Genomic DNA, 20,249 nt, shown 5'->3' on the forward strand with positions numbered 1-20,249 from the left:
CTGGACTCAATGATCTGTTGAGGTCCCTTCCAACCCTAGCATCTACAAATCTATGAATGCATACTGTGCACTGCATATTGACTACTGCATATTGTGGCAAGAACTCTGACGTTCTCTCCTAAGCAGATATTTGGTAATGCGACTAAAGAAACATACACTGTGTACATCTCAGGGCTTCATTTGGTTTTAGGTAACAATGGAAAAACACTATAATAGGTAAAACCTGGCATTGAGCTGAATTAATCTTTAATCTTGGTTCAACAAATTAGCCTGCTAGAGTTAAACAACAGAATACTGAACGTTAGGTGATTTTTTTTCTTTTATGACAGAACTCAGTTTGCATCTTGACACCAAGAGAGGCTACTGTTTCATCATGACTGCAGAGTCAGACTTAGTTCATATTTCTACTGTGTTCTTCCAATAAATTCAAGATAAGAGGCAGACCATATGTTTGCAATTTAATTCCTCCCTCCTTCCTAATACACATTAGAATATGCTCTAGTAATTAGCCTGAAGTGTTATCTTTGAAACATGCCTGGAAAATAAATGTTCCATCACAAAAGGCTTTCTTGGAAAAGCACATAAAAAAAGCAAAAAACACAGTTGGCCCAAAGGACAAGGCAACTTCATAACCATTTTGACATCAGAATCATCTGCAATCATAGAATTATAGAAAATTAGGGTTGGAAGGGGCCTCAGGACGTTATCTAGTCAAACCCACTGCTCAAATCAGGAGCGTCCCCAACTACCAAGGCTTTGTCTACCTGAGTTTTAAAAACATACGGTGTCCAGACATATGGTTCTGCAGACAGAGTTTTACCATCTGTCTTCTCGGTGAATTGTACACAACTTCGTTGCACCCCTACCTGGAAGATTGTTGATATAACCTCCATCCATCAAGAGGTGTCCATCCTTTGGATCACAGAGGGGAGGCATGTAACCAGAGAGAGACATGCTGGCACGGACGTACCTCCAAAGAGATCCTACAGGAATTAAAGAGAGGGAATGGCATTCATAATGATTTAGAATGAGAAAGATGAGCAGAGATAGGGTGGCTTAGACGATTTGGGTGATTCTTGGAATTTGATGGTGTCCTGAGGGTTGATTTACAGAATGTTACTAAAGCAGCTTGGAAAAAGACTGCTCAACTCCAAATTCAATAAAATATTAAGAACATTTTATTTTAACCATGATTTTAAACTCTTCTGTTGCATCAAAACTTCCATCAACAAGCACCAAAGGACAGGGCTTTTTCAAGGGACCAATGAGTGGTAGGAATAAAGTCTCAAATATAGCTGGAGAACATTAAACTGCAAAGGATAACATATGCAGCAGATACTTCATCAGCAGGACATCATACATGGACCTTTTTTTGGCCTGCTCCTTTGAAGTTTACCAATGTTTAAGGAATTTAAACAGCTCCAAGGACAATTCTGTAAAGATATGCAAGTTTGTTCCATACTTTGCTGTTAAAAGTTCCAAAACTACTAACTGTGACAGCTTTTTCCATGAGGCTATATCATCATAGACAGTAGAAACCTGGCCTCTGTTACCTATGTACCCTCTGAAATCATTCAGATTAGCAGTCAGTTCAGCAACTTCAGCCACCTACTTAGGCAGAGAAATTACACTTGCAGCATCAATCTGCTAAAGAACAAAGAAAAGAGCTCTATGAACTTCTCTTAACACAGGGAATTCCATCCCCTGCATAGCACTGGATCCTTCCTACCAGATACACTTTGTACACAGAGTACAAGTGGAGATAGTTAGAGAGAAACCAAAACCTGAAACTCCCAGAACCTTAATGATCCACCTCAGGTAGCAAACCAAACTACCCCTGAGCATGGATATTTTTTTAAAAATAACTAACAAACACTGGAAAAGCCAAAACAATCCCCTCCCTTCTGGTTCTGGCCTTTTCACCGAGACACAATGCTTACATTATAACCAGCTGCAAGACTGACATCATACTAGAAATACTTAAGGAAAACTGGATAAGGTCTCAGGATCCACCTTATAACCGTCGTCATAACCATTAAACATTTCCACTCAATAAAAGAGTGCTGGTACTTGGCAATAATCTTAGTTGTTTCTTCAACATTTCTGTTAATAGTACTGTAATGAAGGCATTATAACCTTTTTTAAAAACCTCTTAGAAATTGAGAGATTTAGTCACGCAGAAACTGACTGGATCAGATTCCTACCAAATGTATTGCTTTAAGGCTCTTCTTTAGCTATCTTGTCCTCCTTGTAATTCCTTTCCCAAACAAGGTTGCCAAAAATTGCCATTTGTACTTTGCATTTCCAAATAAACCACTTCACACTAAAGGGCATATATTCATTACATACTGTTAAATCAGAGTTGCCATATCACCTCTACAAGCTCATCTCTCCAAAGTTCTCTCTTTGTGCTGCACGTTTCACACCTGGCTGATACACTGGGGTGCAAGAAATTTTTCATTTAGAATTTCTTTTGTTTTTTAATAATAATTTCTTTTATGTGGGGAATGGATTTACCAGCAGGTTTAACCTGTAACTTAATCAAAACTAATGCTTATTAGCATCAGTGCTGACAAAAAGTTTGTTATTCATTACTGCTGGTTGCAGATTTACTTAGGATGTCTAGATTGGGAAAGTTTGGCTTATACCTCATTTCTATGAGAGAGATATAAATGTCTCATCTATAGGATACAACCAAATGTTTCATCTATAGGATACAACAAAGCAATGGGTAAGGTGGAGGTGGTGTCTGGCGTTTCCCTCCATCTAAAAACAAGTCAGAACAAAGTCTGAGGGTTTCTTTTGTTGTTACTTTAAAAAGTAGTCCCTTAAAAAAGTAAATCTCATTCTCAAATGCCAACCATTTGAATTGAGAAAACTGGCACAATGCCTAGGGAAGATGTCCTTGCAGAAGCCAACATTCATAAGAGGCTGCCTATTGATTTTATAATATGTCTTTATAACCAGTATTTCAGAGATGGGCTGCTCTATGACATTAGAGACCCCTCTATGAACAGCTCCCACAAGATAAAATCCCTGGTTTTGAACAAACACTCACCATAAAATCGATTTCAATTAACATTAAGTGGTTACTCATTATGTTTCAATGAATGGAAAGCAATCCATATGAGAGAAATGTTGGCACTCAAGAGACCATTTGGCTTTCACTGTTAGAGAAATGTAGAGCTGGTGTACTCTCTGACCAGCCCAGAAAGAGCTCGGCACAATGCCTAAGTCCCTTTCATACCCTTCTCCCAGGGCTCTCTTAAATTAACTCAAACCTAAACAAAGCAGTTCCTCTGCCTTCCCACGCTCCTAGAGACTTTGACCCTTGTCTCTCTCTTGAAAGACCATACCCTTCCATTCAATCCCCAGCTTTACACCAAAGTGTCTCTCTTCCATATAGCTACCTTCCAACCGAGCTGTACACACAACAGAAGGATGACAGAGCCCCTTCCCAGCTGGGTCTGACACCTGAACAGGTTTGAGTGGCCTCAGAATTAATAGGGCAGAACACCTTGTTACACAGAAACTTTCCTATGACATCATTTTTTAATTGCAAATCTGGATTCCATTTTCCAGAGGAAGGAGTGAGAATCAGATAGGTAAGTTTTAATGAGAAAAACAGCAAATGGCTGAAGTGCCTCCCTACAAACAATCAGCACACAGATTTCACCATTTCTTTTCAAAATGGAAAATCATCTGGCCAAGGCAGGAAATAGCATTCTTTTGAATAGTGGCTAAACTCTTTGCTACTCCACAAGCAATCATGTTGGAACACTCTCCAGTTTGGTTCCCCTGGTTTGAAAGCATACTCATTTCTTCCTTAAGGGATTTAAGGAAGACAATGACTTCACAGTCCATTACAACCCACCTGATACTTACCAACCTCTGCACTTCAAAGATAATAATGAGTAACCCTCCTGAATGATCTTGTTCTTCCATTATCAGGGTTTTACTGGATCTCTCCTGTCTCCTGGCTACCTGAATTTCTTTTATACCTTTTACTTGATATCACCCACAAGAATTCTTGCTTCTCGCCTATTTCCTGGACCATCACAGCAACAACATAAAATTACTGCAATACTATATTGAGAAGGGTTTTTATTTTAAAGTTCACTACTTTAAAAATTGATTCTTATTTATGCAATAAAGTTTTTGCATTTCATAGAAAACTGAAAGTTTTACAGTTGTATCAACTGATGAATGTATTCCCCATGGAGTGAATCATCCTACCCATTGCAATCTCTCCCAGAGGAGTAAAATCCCTTGTTATCTGCATGCAACTATGGGTTGTGATGTTCAGCATTTAGCACTGAAAAGAAAGGAAAATTTTAAAAGATGGGCAGGAACGAAACAATACAGGAACCAAAGCTTGCACTGAGACATTGCACCAGACTCAAGAGACCACTGCAGATAACTTACCATCTGTATGGACTCTCATTGCTGAGGCAGTGATGTCTGTTGTGATAGTAAAATAAGGAATCCAAAGATCCTGTAATATAGGAAAAGGCAAATTAACTATCATCTGTTACCCTGGGCTTAACCTGAAACCCAATTCTAACATGGGAATTGAAGAGACATTTTCATCTTGATGCACAGAAAGCTATATACAAATCACTGATGATGGAGACAGATACATAAGCCTAGTGTATTTAAAAATCTGGCACTAAAGCAAATATTTTATGCTGAACAAACTGGGATGAAGATCTATATTTCTTTCTGCTGAGGCTCACAACAGATATTCAAACTATCACCACAATTATTCTGCTATTTGTTAACTACTTTTCTTCAAGATATGTTGTGTAGTTCACTCCAAAAATATGCTCATCCAGTGCACTGGAGCTGGAAAGCTTTCTGTAAAGATGGGCTTCCTGCTCCATCCCACATATTTCTTGTACCCTTAGACAAATGTATAACGGGGAGAGCTGCCATGACTTGCCTAGAATAGATGCAGCCACCTAAGAGGGCAATAGTTACACAAAAGGTAACATAAACGTAAAGTTTGCTGGTATATCAGTGGAACGTGGCCATAACAGTGCTGACAATGGCAATTTTCGAGTCAACGGTCCAGAATACTGGCAGTTTAGAGACTAGACCACTGGGGCACCAGCCTCAATTCTTGCTCTTATCTTAGGACAGGAGGCACCATGTATAGGTTTCTCAAAAGGTAGGATGGGGATCAGAATGTCATTTTGATCTTGAAGAGATCTTTACATGTTCCAACTTAGCTAGCAATTTAAATTGCTTGTGAGAAGGTCCTGGAGATGAAGAATGCCTTCTTCTCTCTCAAAATGTGAATACAGACCAGTTAGTTAATCTAATGGTGCTCAGGGAAAAAAGGCCCACTTTCCCTTTTGGAGAGGAGTATACAGATTGCTTGAAAAGATACCTTCTCAAACCCGCTATCTAGATCAGCGGGTTATTTTCTTAAAGGACTTGCATATTGTCTTTGAATCTTTTTCTGATATGCCTGTTGCAAAGTTGTAGTGGGTCTGGAGCCATTAATAGGCAGAGCTACCCCAAAAGATGGGCAATACTGGTAACCTGGAAAGTATGGTACTACTATTAGTAATACTAACTACTTAAGCTAAGCTATCCATGATAGAGAAGACTGATGAGGGCATATGAACTAAACACATACCAGCTCCAGCTCTCAAGCAAAACGTGGTGTGAAGGAGCTGATGGACAGCTAGTGCTGCTCTGCCTGTTATGACATCAGCTGGGGGTATGAAATAGGAGTGGCATGCTCTGTGCCCAGTACCCATCGATTTCAGTGGGTCAGATTTTTACCCTTCCTGGGTTAAAATTCCATGCAGTTATGCTAGAGGACATTTCATCCATATACAGTGAAGAAACATGCTCCATATAGAAGGAATATGCTCTACCACAGCAGCATGAAATTTTATTTTTAAAAGGGTAAAATTCTGACTCACTGAAATCAATGGGTAGTGGGGTACAGAGCACACAACTCCCATTCTTTCCCTCCAAGCTGAGGGCCTGGAACATAAAATTCTGGGTCTCAGATATGCTGGGTAGGCAGACAGGCTCCAAGAGTGAAGCTGATGAGTACAGTAATGTGACAAAGAATATGCTTGCAAAAATCCGTATTTATCCCTTCTGGGTCTCTGATACTTTACAGCAACACCAATGACAACAGAACACGTCTTAAACAATAACCAATGAGAAGTGGATGCCTCAGTAGAGGAGAGTATTTAAAGAGTAAACAAAATACTGTACCAAAAACTTTGGGGGTACTTTGCAAACCCTTGTTTTAAAGCAAGATTTCAGCGTGAAAGTGCTCCTTCATGTGAGCTTCACAGTTACATTTAAGAGATGTTCTTTAAACATTTCCAGTCCTGTCCGTACACATTTCCAGTCTCTGTTTCTTTACTAGAATAACCAGTTAACAAGTGCTGACAAAGAAAAATTGCATCCGTTTGTTGGGCAAGCGATGTGTCTGTCTGTTAAGAAGTGATAATGGGGCAATCCAGTTCTCTCTGTCAATTCCTGTGGTTGTAACAGCTGTCATATATAGTAAAAGTTGCTGCAGTCTCTTCCTTTTTCTCCCAAAGCTACCCTAAACTATTCTCTCTCACTTTTGGTGGAAGTCTCACCTCTCCTGACACAGGTGTTTCTTCAGACAATGAGACAGGGCTGCAGGATTCAGCTTACAATACCTGGTATGGGCAAAGCTAACGCACCCTCACCCAAATATGTTTTGCTTTATGCCACAAACTCGGGTATTTTTTACACATTTAGAACAAATGAGTCACAGTTTTAAGTTCCTAAAGAAGAGATTTCAATAATAATGCTATGTATGGAAGAAATATGCTCTATCACAACTGTATGCAATTTCACCCCAGCAGAGGTAAAACCCACTGAAATCAACAGGAGTATTGCTAAGGATTTCAACAAAGCCTGCACTTCCCCTTGACCTAAGTATTTTTGTCTTTATTCCAGCATCCATTTTTCTTCAGAGAAATGGTGCAAAATTGGGCTCCAAGAGAAATTCACCAGGTACTGTACTTACAAGAGGTGCTGCTGTTGCCCCCACAGACCTGTTAGGTCCTATGGCAACCCAGGTCAAATAAGCAGTCAGGGTCTATTCAGCGAGTAGCCTGAACTTGGTGTAGCCTTTATTCATGCTACCAGCTAGGCGATCAAACTGGCTCACAACATGGATAATGCAGGATTAAACACAAATCTAAAGTGTGTTTCTATTCTACTCTTTCTATAACTTAGAAGCACCCATGTCAAACCCACTGTCCACACATGATCAATCATGTTGATACTATATACCTCCTAATTTGTTGATTAATGAGTTTACTTAATTATAACATTTGTACAAACCTTCTCAGGTATGCACTAGGTTTTGGGTGTACCATCTTGCATGCTTTTCTTATGTACTATGGCAGGTTGTACTATTTCTGTCTATCCCAGGATGTCCTTGACCAGATTTCAAATGTTGTGATGCACTGGTGCTTTCCACAGAACTTTAGATTTGCAGATATGAATGCTTACTGCTCTTGACTTGCCCTATGGCCTACAGGTGCTAGGTCCTCCCAGTTGTAACAGTCTACAGAGAACAGATAGTGCTCAGCATCTCTTGGAAGGTCTGAGCAATTTTACAGAAGCAGGTGCTCCATTCACTTTAATCTGATGGAGTAACATTAAACCTCCAGTCACCAAATACTACACATTTTCCTACCAAACAGTGTTTAAACCAAGTTTAGAAGCCTGGTGATATCCTAGAAATGTAGAGTTGGAATGGGTCTAAAGGGACATCTGGTTCAATCCCCTGCACAATGCAGGATGAGCTATTCCTAAATCATTCCAGACAAATGCTTATCCTGTTAGGCTGGAACACCACATTTGCAACACAAATTATTATTAAAGGACCAACAATACAATTGTACAATATACAAACTAAAAGTACTAACCCTAAAAATCTCCCCATTTAATGGATGAACAACTGCTCACTCATAGCCCTATTCATTCTGTATAGCAAAACAGTATTTTATTTTTCAGGGATGAAATCCCTTTTCAGATGTGACTAGTTTCACTGGTAGCTTACAGAGCACTAGCAAATGGCAATAAAAAGGTCACTGAAACTGTCTTGTAGGGAAAACAAACAAACAAACAAACAGAAAAAGCTGATTGGACAAGCTAAGCAATAGGACAAAACTATTTAGCGGTTACATGGTCCTGATTCAGGCTCCTTGCTAACTGGATTTATTTGCAATCCAAACAAATTTTGCCCATCACAAGTGGTTTTTAAATCTATTAAAATGACAACAGACTAATTCCTCCTCCCAGGCTCACATAACATTATGTTAATAGTTGCAGCATACAGAAGAAAGTCAACCCAAAGTCCGTAATTCCTTTGTAAGTATAGAAGTAGGTTTCTCTTATGCAGGCTAATAGAACAAGACCATTTTTTAAAATACATTTGGCAAGTAAACAAGTTACCTCTATCTGTTTATCTTTGAAGATATTGCTGATGCTGTTGTTAAAAGCAGCTCCAGAGAACATGGAGGTTATTGGATACGTCAAGTCCAGAATGGTCTTAAACACTGAATTCATATTCTAAAAGGACAAAAACATTGTACAAGTGAGCCATGTACTGAAACTGCACTGTAATAGCATTTACTATAAAAGACATTCTCTTCCAACATTAAAAATAAAACGACGAGGACAAGAGAGGTACTCTGCTCAACCTAGAATTCTTTAAAAAACAAAGGACACAACAATGTAAGTCACAAATAACAACGGTTGCAGAAGGTATTATGGATCAAAAACAACTTCAAACTCTGTATCTGGTTTCTAAGAAACAGCACATAGTTTCATTGTTGTCAGAGACGGAAGAGACCTCAATAGATCATCAAGTCCGACCCCTTGCCCTGGGCAGGGAAAAGCGCTGGGGTCATATGACCCCAGCCAGATGCTTGTCCAGTCTCCTCTTAAAAGACCCCCAAGGCAGTGGAGAGCACCACCTCCCTTGGAAGCCTGTTCCAGATTCTGGCAACCCTTACCGTGAAGAAGTTCTTAAAACTTTACCATGCATCTGTATTACCTGGCTCATATTGACACAAGGTATCTAAATATGCAATTTCCCAATTGCTTTGTCAGTTTTAAATTAAGTTCTCTTCCCAATTGCTTTGTCAGTTTTAAATTAAGTTCATAATTATTTACTCAATTACATAATATTAATAATCCTTCTTTTCTCAAGAACATAGGAGTGTATTAGATGAAACTTTTCCCTTCCATCTTTTTTATACAATTAATGAATGAGGTTTTGGTAGTCAACTGGGAAATTTTAACAGGTTTTTATTGCATCAACCAGGTCTCTATGACTGCAGTCTATTAATGACGAGCAATTAACACCTAGCTGCCTTTTTACTCTAGTAATGGCTTAAGAACAAGGACAAATTAGCGTACATCATTATTTTGATTTGTCTCTATGCATATACTACCTAACAGCTTTAGGAGAGTGTGCTCAAGTATTAAATAAAAGTGCCTCAAAACCAGGTCATCCAAAATTTGTTAAATAGGGAACCTAAATCAGTCTAAAAGCTTTAGCACAAAGAAAATGGTATTTAGAAAGCTGTCAGCTTCATGCAACTCCTTACTTTAGGCTTAAATGGGATGAAGAGAGTTTGCCAAATATAATTATGAACACAGCGGTCATGGCTCCAAAGTTATGTATTGCTGGTTTTGTACTCAAAGGCTGCGTCCAGATAAGCACGGACATTTTGCTCTCCACGGACAAGCAGGAGTGGCACATCTTGTCCCTGGGGAATGCCTGTGCCATGTGTGCTCTGGCACGCAGCAAGTTACCCTGGGTGGGGTAGGGGAGGCTGGGGCCAGCAACTGTGCTGGCTTCAGCAGCCTTTCCTGGGGTCCTGGGGACCAGAAAACCTGTAGCCACAGTGTTCCTGCAACTAGGAACCTAGCTAGCAGCTGGATAATGGCTCCAGTCGGCCAAGCTCCAATTTTGGGTGGTGTGCACTGACATCGCGTGTGCTGTCCCGTTTTTTCCACACGGGTTTTTTGACTCCAAGACCTCCAAGGGTTTTAAAAACAAACAAACAAACAAACAAAAAAACATGCTGCAAGGTACAAGCAGAGGGAATGCCTGAATGTGCGGTGTGTGGCGCTGCAGATGGGACTGTGGCACCACATACTGTATGGCCGTGTTCATCTGGACGCAGCCAAGTAGGGATTCAGCCTGTTATATGCAACACACCCAGTGAAACCTTCCTAACACTGCAGTACTTTCTATATGAAAACAGCAGGGAGGAGGGGGGAGGGAGCAGGGATTTAAAAAAAATAATAATAATTAACGCTCAAATGGGACATTTCGAAAATTTATTAGGAATGGACTTAATAATGCAGCATCTTCAAACTTTCCATTTACTTAATGTGCACTGAAATTATGTGCATACGGTAAAGTGGAAGAAATGTTTTAGAATTAATGGTCATTAATTCTTTATAATATTCTTACTCTACAGAATGATAAATTGTTCCTTTGACAGAAGCTGAAGAATAAAAATCTTCCTCAATCCTAAAAAGAACTCCTTTTTTGAAACAGCTGCTACCTCCTACTGTTCTTAATGAAATTGAAGCTAAACGGTACACACAGCGTCCTTCACTTGCTTCTCATAGGATCCCTACTATACCACCAACAGCAGTAGGGGCCATCACTTTACCCTGAGAGCCCCTTGGCTCCACTGCCACTAAAAATAGTGTCCATTCTGAAAGAGGACATCTTTTACTTGTATACAGCCACAACAGGCTCAATCTTAACTCTTATAAAAGATAGCAGCCTTGTGAAAAGATGGCAATTTTTCATAAGTCACAGAAGCATAAATGCCATTGTTCATCCTTTTTTAAGTATAACTTCTATCTATTAAAAATAACAATGACCATTAATCCTAGAAATTATTTGCAAAAGCTACTCATTGCACTGAGAGCAGTGGAACACAGAGGATGCAGAAGGGTTGAAGAAGGGAGTGAGTGTGCATGGTACTGGTGCCAGGATATAAACAGAAGACAGAGAAAACTGAAATATATTCTGTCTACTTCCTTTGTTCTGGAGATACAAAGAACAACTGCAAAATCAGTACCACAAGCCAGGAAAAGTAAGAATGGGCTGGCCAAATGGACTTCAAGAGAAAAGATGTAAAAGAGAAAGATTTAAAGCTGATGTCATTTGTCTTAACACTATTAGAAATGTCACGATCATTCTTTTTTGGCTTGTCATTTAATGCTTATGTGTACAACTTTAATAATTATAAAGAAAACACCAAGGCAAGCAAGACATTCACAGAAAAAAACTAATTTAAGAAGGGTTGAAAGCTGAGACTATGTATTAGTTACCTAATGTAAACTGTATTGCAGGGACACTGCAATGTTCCCAAAAGGAATAATATAAAGGCAGGAAATCCAGACTTACAGATTTAATTACAAAGAAATCTGAACAAGCTGAAGTAGGCAAATGTAAGGTAACAGCAGCAAACCTAGCAGTCACAGCATGATGGGGAGAGACAGAGAGGAAAAATTGACATGTATGTAGAAAACGTGTCTTTAAACTCAGTTTAAGATATTCTGGGATTATATACACCCCGAGAGAGTTCATTATTTTTCAGCCTCTGCTGAAGTAATTACTTTCAGTTATTTAAAAGTACATACAGGCACTATAGGACAATGTTAAAGTTCCACTGGTGCCTTACATGCTAATTTCCAGACTCGAGACATGCAGATCCCTCTTAAGCATAACGTTATATCCAAATTTCTTAGCTTAATTATGCTAGGTTTGGGGATAATTACAACATCTAGGTAATGCATTTTACTCGAAATGACTGAGATGAACTCTCTACTCCACCCCCACATTAATATAATTTTTGCCTGAAACAGCTGAGTAGTGATGTTATCTGCTTGTAAACCACTGCAACATAAAACACACTCTGTATTTCAAACCTCCCTTGTAGCATCCCAAGCTCAAACATAACACCACTTATTTTAAGATAGGAAAGCAAAACAAATTTTGCTTGAAATGGATTATTAAAAGAGCACCTCAGCCTGAATTAATTGTCGGAGCAGAAAGAAGCTTGAGAAAAGACAGCAAACAAAACTCACAAAAGGGTTTGAAAAGATTTAAAAAATGCAATTTAAAATTAATGAGCTGAACTCTCAAAGGCAATAAACCACACCAGAGCATGCACACATATATGTTAGCTACTCATGCACTCCTTCAACATCCCAAGACATAGCTGTTGGCAGAGTTATTTATCTTTTGTTTACATACAAGCTGTTACTATGCTGGGATGCTTTTAAAACTCTATGGTTCACCTTAAAGATTCTTTGGCTTGTATGCAAAAGACCTGAAGTGACTACAACGCTGCCTATTCATGTCCGACTGCCAGCTCCCACTACCTGTCAGCTTTACACAGTGTCACTCAATGGGACTTCTTAATAGTTACATTTTTCCATCTCCTTTGAGTAGAAGGAGTTCTTGTTCCCTTTTGTAGCCTTGCCTGGCATGCATGCCAACATCATTTGGCAAAGCTTACATAATCTTCTTAGGGCTTGTGTTTGTTTACGTGGCTTTGTACTTGTATCTGTTGTTGTACAGGAAGATCTGGCATACAAACAAAATAAAACAGTGTAGGATGTGAAGTGATTTACAAAATGCTGTACCTACTAACTAATTATCCTCTCCTTCCTAATGGTTTTCTGAGCCTCCCACAAGGAAAACACCACATGTGAACACCAACCAGTGAACGTGACACTCATCTGTGCTAGCCACTGCAATCCTCACTTAGCTTTCAAGGGAAGAGCACTGATCAAAGAACATAAAAACATCCCTTCAAGCTATGTCATAGCATTCAGTCCCTCTTCCATCTTCTCAGTGGCCTCCAAGGGCTGTGGATTTAAATTAAATCCTGATACTTCAGTATTACTCAATAAACAGAATGCTCTTTTCCTGCAAAAAGGTCAATGGGTTGTGATGCAAAGATCTCCCAAGACAGTTAGAGAAATGGAAATAGCCTCAGTAACCTGTGAAACAGCTCTTACTATCCATTAGGATCTATCTGCATATCAGTGAGGACCAACCTTTTTGGCAGGCATACCACAAATTAGCCCTGAACCCTGCTTGAATGCTACTGTGATCCCCTTCCTGATCTGCCGCTCTGCTTTCTGCTGCCTGCCCTATCTGCCACTGTGCTGTGGCCCCTCCCAAATCTGTTGTATGCCATACACAGAGGTTGCCTGTGCTACTTGTGGCATGTGTGCCACAGCTTGGCCACCCCGGCATACATGAACCTACATGCAAGGCTCTGTTGAGCAAGCACTTAGTCATGGCTCTTTCAGTATCTACACTTCCAACATAACAAATATTTTAACTACCCAATTCATGGACACAATATCAAATCAGATTTTCTTCTACAGTAAAGTGAACTTCAAGTGGAGCATTGCTAGTTTGAATACATACAGATATGTTATTCTCAGTTAAAAAGTGTGTGGGAACCTGTACATTGTTTTTTAAATTTAGAGACAACAAAACTAGTGGAAAAACAGAGATAACTGATCTGGTCTACAAGTTTCATACCACTGTGCTGTATAACATATAAAAACTAATTATTTACAGCTGTATTATATTCCAAGATCCCATCAAATTAAACTATGCTTCCCCGGCCCCCCAAGCATCCTACAAGGGGGATGCCAATATCTAAAAATATCTAAAAGCTTTTTTGTCCTGCAGTCATTTTTCATTTGTTTTGGTGATGGAGAAACAGGTTGAAGGTATTTAATTCATCACAATAGAGGCCATAAAAAACAAATTCTTCCCCTGAAGGCTACAAAAACCAGGGTATGTGGTTCCATACAAAAAGCCTCCAACCAGCAACTTTCACTAGTAATGGGAACTGGAACAGCAGAAAAATGGTCAGTTCCATAAAAGTGAGGCTCTCAAATGTTTTTTATAAAATAACAGGGATAGGGAAATGCTCCTCTCCCAAATACTTCTCCTTGAACACATCCATCTATCTGATTCTTGAATATTTAGCTACCTGGACTCAAAGGAGAGAGCATCAGTACCCAATTTCACTTTTCCACACTTGGAAGCTCTGAGGTTGCTTCTCTCCGTGATAGGTTTATGAGTGGTCTCTCTTTGGGGACAAGGCATTTCACAAACTCCCCAACAGCACTTGACTTACTGATATGATTAACACAGTCATTGGATTGCAAAAGGAGCCACCCTCAGGTCTCAATCTGAAATATAGCTGCTGTAATTCGTGGGGGAGTATTTTGAAAACCCAGTCTTGGAAACTATATACAACGCTAAAAACCGTTAGCCACTTTGGGTGAATATATGGAGGGTTTCCACCAGTTCATGGGGCACAGCAAAAAAAGATTTTGCTGGATCTAATTTCAACAAAAGCTATCAGCAGCAATGGGTTCAGCAAACAAACTAGCCTCCATTCACCTAGCTGCTCTCTGAAATCTTCCCAAAAAACAGATAGTTGCTATTTTACAGAGAGAATGGTGTTTGTCAGACTGGTTATAAAAATGCCAAGCAAATCCTCAAAACTCTGTACTTTCATAATAAGATGCAATCTGTACTTTGAGGTTTGTTTTATTTCCTAGTTTTTATTTGCTCCAGGCATAAGACAGTTCTGGATAGAAAGTATGGCCAGTCCACATTTGATTAATAGAATGGCACCAATGCAATACGATATGACATTGTACGTTAATAAAAACAGAATAAATCTACATAAACAAGTTAAAAGGCTATCTAATTTGAATGATAAATGGCATTTGACACATATACAGCATCTCACAGACTGCAGTATCACTGTTCCACAGCAGAGCAGCCATAACCATGTTACATGCATAAACATGACTGACTTTTTAAAAAGGTGCTGTGCTGTGTGCTATTTTAATTCAAAGGTGTTTGTAGTCCTTTATGCAGGACACAACTGCTGAGAGGCCCAGAATTTTAACTTTCCAAAAATACTGAGCTTTGAGCTAACATTTAAAAAATTTATAGCAAGTTATTGAACAGTATATTAAACTATAAAATTGTTCACAACTTCTCGTAACTCCCTCACATACTCCAAAAAACAGCACATCCCTCTGGGGATGTTCCTCTAAAGCCAACTGCTTCAGTGATCACTGAACACTGTGAAATACTTGCACGGTTAGAATAGGAAAGACTGGAAGAGCTAAAAGCCAAAAATGGAGCCAAAGGATGACTAAGATTACTACAGTCCTTCAAGGAAGGAAAAAATGATTTGAGGAATTTTATGGGTTTCATTATGCAGGTCAAGGAACTCATTCTGCTGGAAGTAACTGAGTATGAATTTCAAAAAAGGTAGGAACCCCTGATGTCTGCTAAAAATTAAAAAGTGTTTATCCATTCAAACGAGAGAGCTGGTTAGTGGGCCTGTTCCAAGTGACCAGTATTTGCTTCGGATTTGGCCGATTCGAGGAACAGCAATTCAATTCAGTCATTCAAATCACTGTCCCAATTCAATTCAGCTGAATCTCTGAATCAGCCAAGCCAGGCCCATCCCCCGACCCACTCTCCCAGCCTGGCAATGGCTGCCCCAGCTCCCAGCACTTTAAGAAAAAAAAAAAAAAAAAAAAGCTGCGGTTCACCAGGTACTGCTGGGCAGGGGGCAATCCCTGTTGCCCCCACTGCCCCATGCTGCATGGGGGGCTCTGCACAAGCCCCCGACTCTCCCTCACTCCCCGCACAAGCCAGCTCCAGCTCTTGAAGAAAAAAAAAAAAAAACCCCAAAAACCCCCAGGACTCACTGTTCCTGCTGGCAGGAGGTGATCCCCACTGCCCCATGCCATGTGGGGGCTCTACATGAGCCTCCAAAGTCCCTAAGCTGCTGCAGGAGTGGTGAGTACCAGGGCTTTTCTCTTTTTTTTTTTCCTTAAAGGGCTGGAGCTGGCCTGGGCAGGGCACCCGTGGGCGGGGGGGGGCCTTGGGACAGAACCCTCTATGCAGTGTGGGGCAGTGGGGGACAGCAGGGATTGCCCCTTGCCTGGCAGCACCCAGTGAGCACCGGGGCTTTTCTTTAAAAAGAAGCACCAGGGGGGCAGCCATGGTGGGGCTGGCAGAGGTTCCCCCATGGTCCCCTCCCCCACCCCTAGTACTTAACACCTTGGAGTCACCTGCAGCTCCCTGCTGCAGCCACCAGGGACTGCCTGAATCATCAACGTTCTCCGAAACTTTGCCAAAGATGTGGAGAGCTTTGAATCAATTCTGACCTTTAAAATGGTCCCCTGATTTGATTCAGATTTGGAGATTTGACCACTGCATCAAACCAAATCTCCTCCAAATCGAATCACCACCTGAAGCTTCGCACGTCCCTACTGGTTGGACATGTTAGTCTGAAGCCAGGGTAGTTATGTACCTTATAGATTAACTAAAAATATGTACAGAGCATAAGCTTTTGTGAACTCAAGCTCACTTCATCAAATGTCCAATCAAAGGAGACAGAGAGAGGGAGGGAGAGGATAATTATATATATAAAAATGCACAAACTTTCATGAGCTGAACCTCACTTCATCAGATGCTGTGACATATAATGAACAGAACAGAGAATAAAACTATAATAAATTACAGCCTCGAGGCCAGGAACGTTTGTCACTTGGGTTGCACACAAACAGTGCCTAAGACCGAAACATACCATTCCAATTATTATTTATGCAGTCATGACTCTTATGACAAATGCATCCCAACCCACAGCTTGTTCTAAGTTAGATACAAAAGGCATATTATTATGGGTATATCTGCAACATGCCTTTTCCAGATGTCCCTTATCTCCCTATTTGAGTCTCACGAAGTTTAAAAGGAACCATTAGCTTCAATCCATAGTTTCATAGATGTAGGGTCAGAAGGGATCTAAGTAGATCTTCAAGTCCGACTTCCTGCCCTGGGCAGGAGAGAATACTGGGCTCATATGACTCCAGCTAGGTAATTGTAAAGCCTCCTCTTAAAAGACCCCCAAGGTAGGGGCCAGCATCACTTCCTTTGGAAGTTGGTTCCAGATCCTAGCCACCCTGACTGTGAAATAGTGCTTTCTAATGTCCAGCCTGATCCTGCTCTCAAACAACTTATGGCCATTATTCCTTGTTACTCCGGAAGGTGCTTGGGGGAACAGGGTCGCTCCCATTCCCCCCTGGTAAGTTTATAGACGGCCACCAGATCCCCTCTCAGCCTTCTCTTGTGAAGGCTGAACAGGTTCAGATCCCATAGCCTCTCCTTGTAGGGTCTGCCCTGCTGCCCCCTGCTCATGCGAGTGGCCTCCTCTGGACCCTCTCCATGCTGTCCACATCCCTCCTGAAGTGCTGCACCCAGAAGCGGACACAGTACTCCAACTGTAACCTGACTGGTATCGCATAGAGGGGGAGGATCACATTCTTGGGTCTGCTTGTGATGCATCTGTGGATATATGACAATGTGCGGTTGGCCTTACTGACCGCATCCTCACATTGGCAGCCCATGTTCATTTTGGAATCAATAATGACTCCAAGATCTCTTTCTGCCACTCTGTTTTCGAGAAGGGAGTCCCCTAACCTATAGGTATGCTGCTGGTTCTTACTGGCCAAGTGCAGTACCCTGCACTTGTAAGTACTGAATCCCATCCTGTTCACATTCACGCCCCTCCCCCCCGCCGCAACCTGCTCAGGTCCAGCTTAGAAATGTTATCAGGTCATTAACCTTTTCTTTGGAGAAAAAAAGTCAAAGTGGACACGGGGAGTTTATTGTGCAAAATATTCAAATAAATGGGGGGGAAAAAAATCAGATTATAATTAGCTGATCCCAGAAAATAATCAAAGTTTTTACAACCAGTCAATTGTTGCTAATGCTATGGCACTAATGCAAATTTCTTCTCTCAACATCTTATTAATAGAATAATTAATTCCCCATACAAATTAAAAATAACAAACTTAAGCAGTACGCTGACAGCTTATCTTAAAAAAATATATATAAACGTGAAATTTGTTTAAGTCACTATTTTCCTTCTGAATCCAGTACCTATAACCTGGAACATCAGAACTACATTTCACTTTTGATATTTTTTGTTAATTTATAGAATTATTACCTCAATCAATCACTTCCACTTAAAAGACGAAAGCATGTGAGAGTGAAAGAGAAAAAAAGTTATGCAAACAGAAAGACATTTGTTCAGACTTGGAAAGAAAGTGTCTTAACACACAAAAAAAGAATAGTTAAGATACTCATAGGCTTAATATGCACTTGTTCAAATAACATCTCTAATATACACTGCAACTCAGCATGAGTCCTGCAGTCCTCAAAAACCCAGATAGACCTAAACTGCCAGTAAACTGGTGGTAACCTTTAAGTACTTAGTTCCCTGAAATCACGTGGCTTTGTTTTTTATTCAGCTATCATTTTTAACTTACTTTGCCTCTTTAGTAGAATCTCAGCATCTATATTTTCTAAATGCCTTTCAAAGGTTTTCCAGGACATGGAGGGTTCTCTTATTTCTGCCTCCTGCATTAGGCAAAGATCCTGAGATCATTGTGTCAAATTCTTGTCAAGATTGTAGTGACAGCCTGGATGCCTGTTGGGCTATTAAGATACTGCCTGTTTTCATTTACTGGTTTGGAGGCTTCCCTTTATATTCAAGCTCTAGTACTATGCCTAAACTTGCTGCATAAAAAAGTACTAATTTGTTCTCTTCTTCAACTCACCACCCACCTCAAAACTACCTCAGCTTCTTCAACATAACAGTAAAAAGAGAGAAAAAGAAAAGTCATGGACAGAGGGAGAAGGTCGCCTGCTGGGCAGAGCAGAGGACCAATGCATCTGGACAACTGATGAAGTATAAATTTATAATAAAGCATGCTTGTGCCTGTGGGTAGATAATCAAGTCAGGCAGAAAGCCCTAAGAGCACTCCATTTTTTTAGATTTGGTGAATATATTAAAAAATAAAAACACTAGCTGTCTGATTTATGGAGGTTAGCTCTGTACAGAACTGCTGATGTGCCTCATGGGAATCTTAGAGAAACATTCCAACAGGCAGCAGCTCTATCTGTAAGAAACATCCTAGACTCTTCCCCCATAGCGTCTCATGCCCCACAGGACTGTAAGCTTGTGCATAACCATCAGCAGCCTCTCATCACTAATTGCTAAATTAAATGTAGAAGAATTATTTAAATTTTCTTATTCATCCACACACACACACACACACACACACACACAGCATTCTGACTTTGAACTGCTCTCTCTGCTGACATATGTACTATGACTAATGTATAAACTATACTAGAAGCAGGAAGGAATACTTGGACACATATTCCATGGTCTTACCATTGCCCATTGCCTGGCTTTGATCCTCATTTGATTGTAGCTGCGCTCTTCAGCATACAGAGCACTCATGAAAGCACCAATGGAAGTTCCTCCAATCATATCCACTGGGATGCCTGCTTCAATCAGTGCCCTGATAATCCCTACCTGGGAACACCCTCTGTGCAGTAGGAAGGGGAAAAAAACAAACAAAACAAACAACACATGATCAGACAAGTACAGGTGTTACAAGGATCACACACAAACAATTATCCCTCAAAGGAAGAAAATCAGTCAAGAAAGCACATCTTCTATGCATGTATACAAACTGTCTGTGACAGCAAGGTAAGAAAAAGGAATTAAGAAACAGAGAGGGCATTAATCTTGTGCCTCTTATCAATACAGGATTATGGCCTACAACTTCAAGAGCTTTGTCCAATATAGCTTTAAATATCCTAAGTGATGAAATGAGTGCCACTTCCCCGAGGAGAATATTTTACAGTCTATAAATCTCACAGTTGTAAAAACTTCCTTTGCTCAATTTCATCCCAATCCTCCCACTGCCCCTTGGGTCACTCTAAATAAATCCTCTTCCTCCTTGATGTTTACATCCTATAAATACTTGCAAACAACTGGTCAGATGCTCCTTCGGTGTCATTTGCTCATGCTATACAGATTTCATTCTTTCCATCTACAGCAATCCCTGCCAGCTGCTGAAGTGCTGAGATGCAGATTCTGAACTCAGTTATGCTGGTGTAAATGTATTTTGGATTTCTACTGAAATAACCAAGAGCAGAAGTTAGCCCATTTATCAGTTCCCTGAATTCTGCCCCTGCTTCACTCTTCTTGGGTAGGTGATGCCCTATGTGCCTGATAGCAATGAGTCTCTGAGCTTGCAGACCTGTGCTTCAA

General features: G+C 40.3%; 1 protein-coding gene across 6 annotated transcripts in view; it reads right to left on the reverse strand.

Moving 5' to 3' along the window:
- PNPLA7 (patatin like domain 7, lysophospholipase) overlaps positions 1-20,249 on the reverse strand; it is a 283,100-nt gene that overhangs the window by 29,954 nt on the left and 232,897 nt on the right. For all 6 annotated transcript variants that reach the window (XM_090022996.1, XM_090022991.1, XM_090022990.1 and 3 more), the window contains 4 exons: positions 19,362-19,518; positions 8,473-8,589; positions 4,426-4,495; positions 867-983 (listed from right to left, as the gene is read on the reverse strand). In XM_090022996.1, coding sequence (XP_089879122.1) covers positions 867-983; positions 4,426-4,495; positions 8,473-8,589; positions 19,362-19,518 — 461 coding nt within the window. The remainder of the gene's footprint in view (positions 1-866; positions 984-4,425; positions 4,496-8,472; positions 8,590-19,361; positions 19,519-20,249) is intronic.

Source organism: Crocodylus siamensis, chromosome 11, assembly GCF_052110815.1.
Source record: "Crocodylus siamensis isolate JL-2025a chromosome 11, ASM5211081v1, whole genome shotgun sequence".
NCBI classification, from domain to species: domain Eukaryota; kingdom Metazoa; phylum Chordata; order Crocodylia; family Crocodylidae; genus Crocodylus; species Crocodylus siamensis.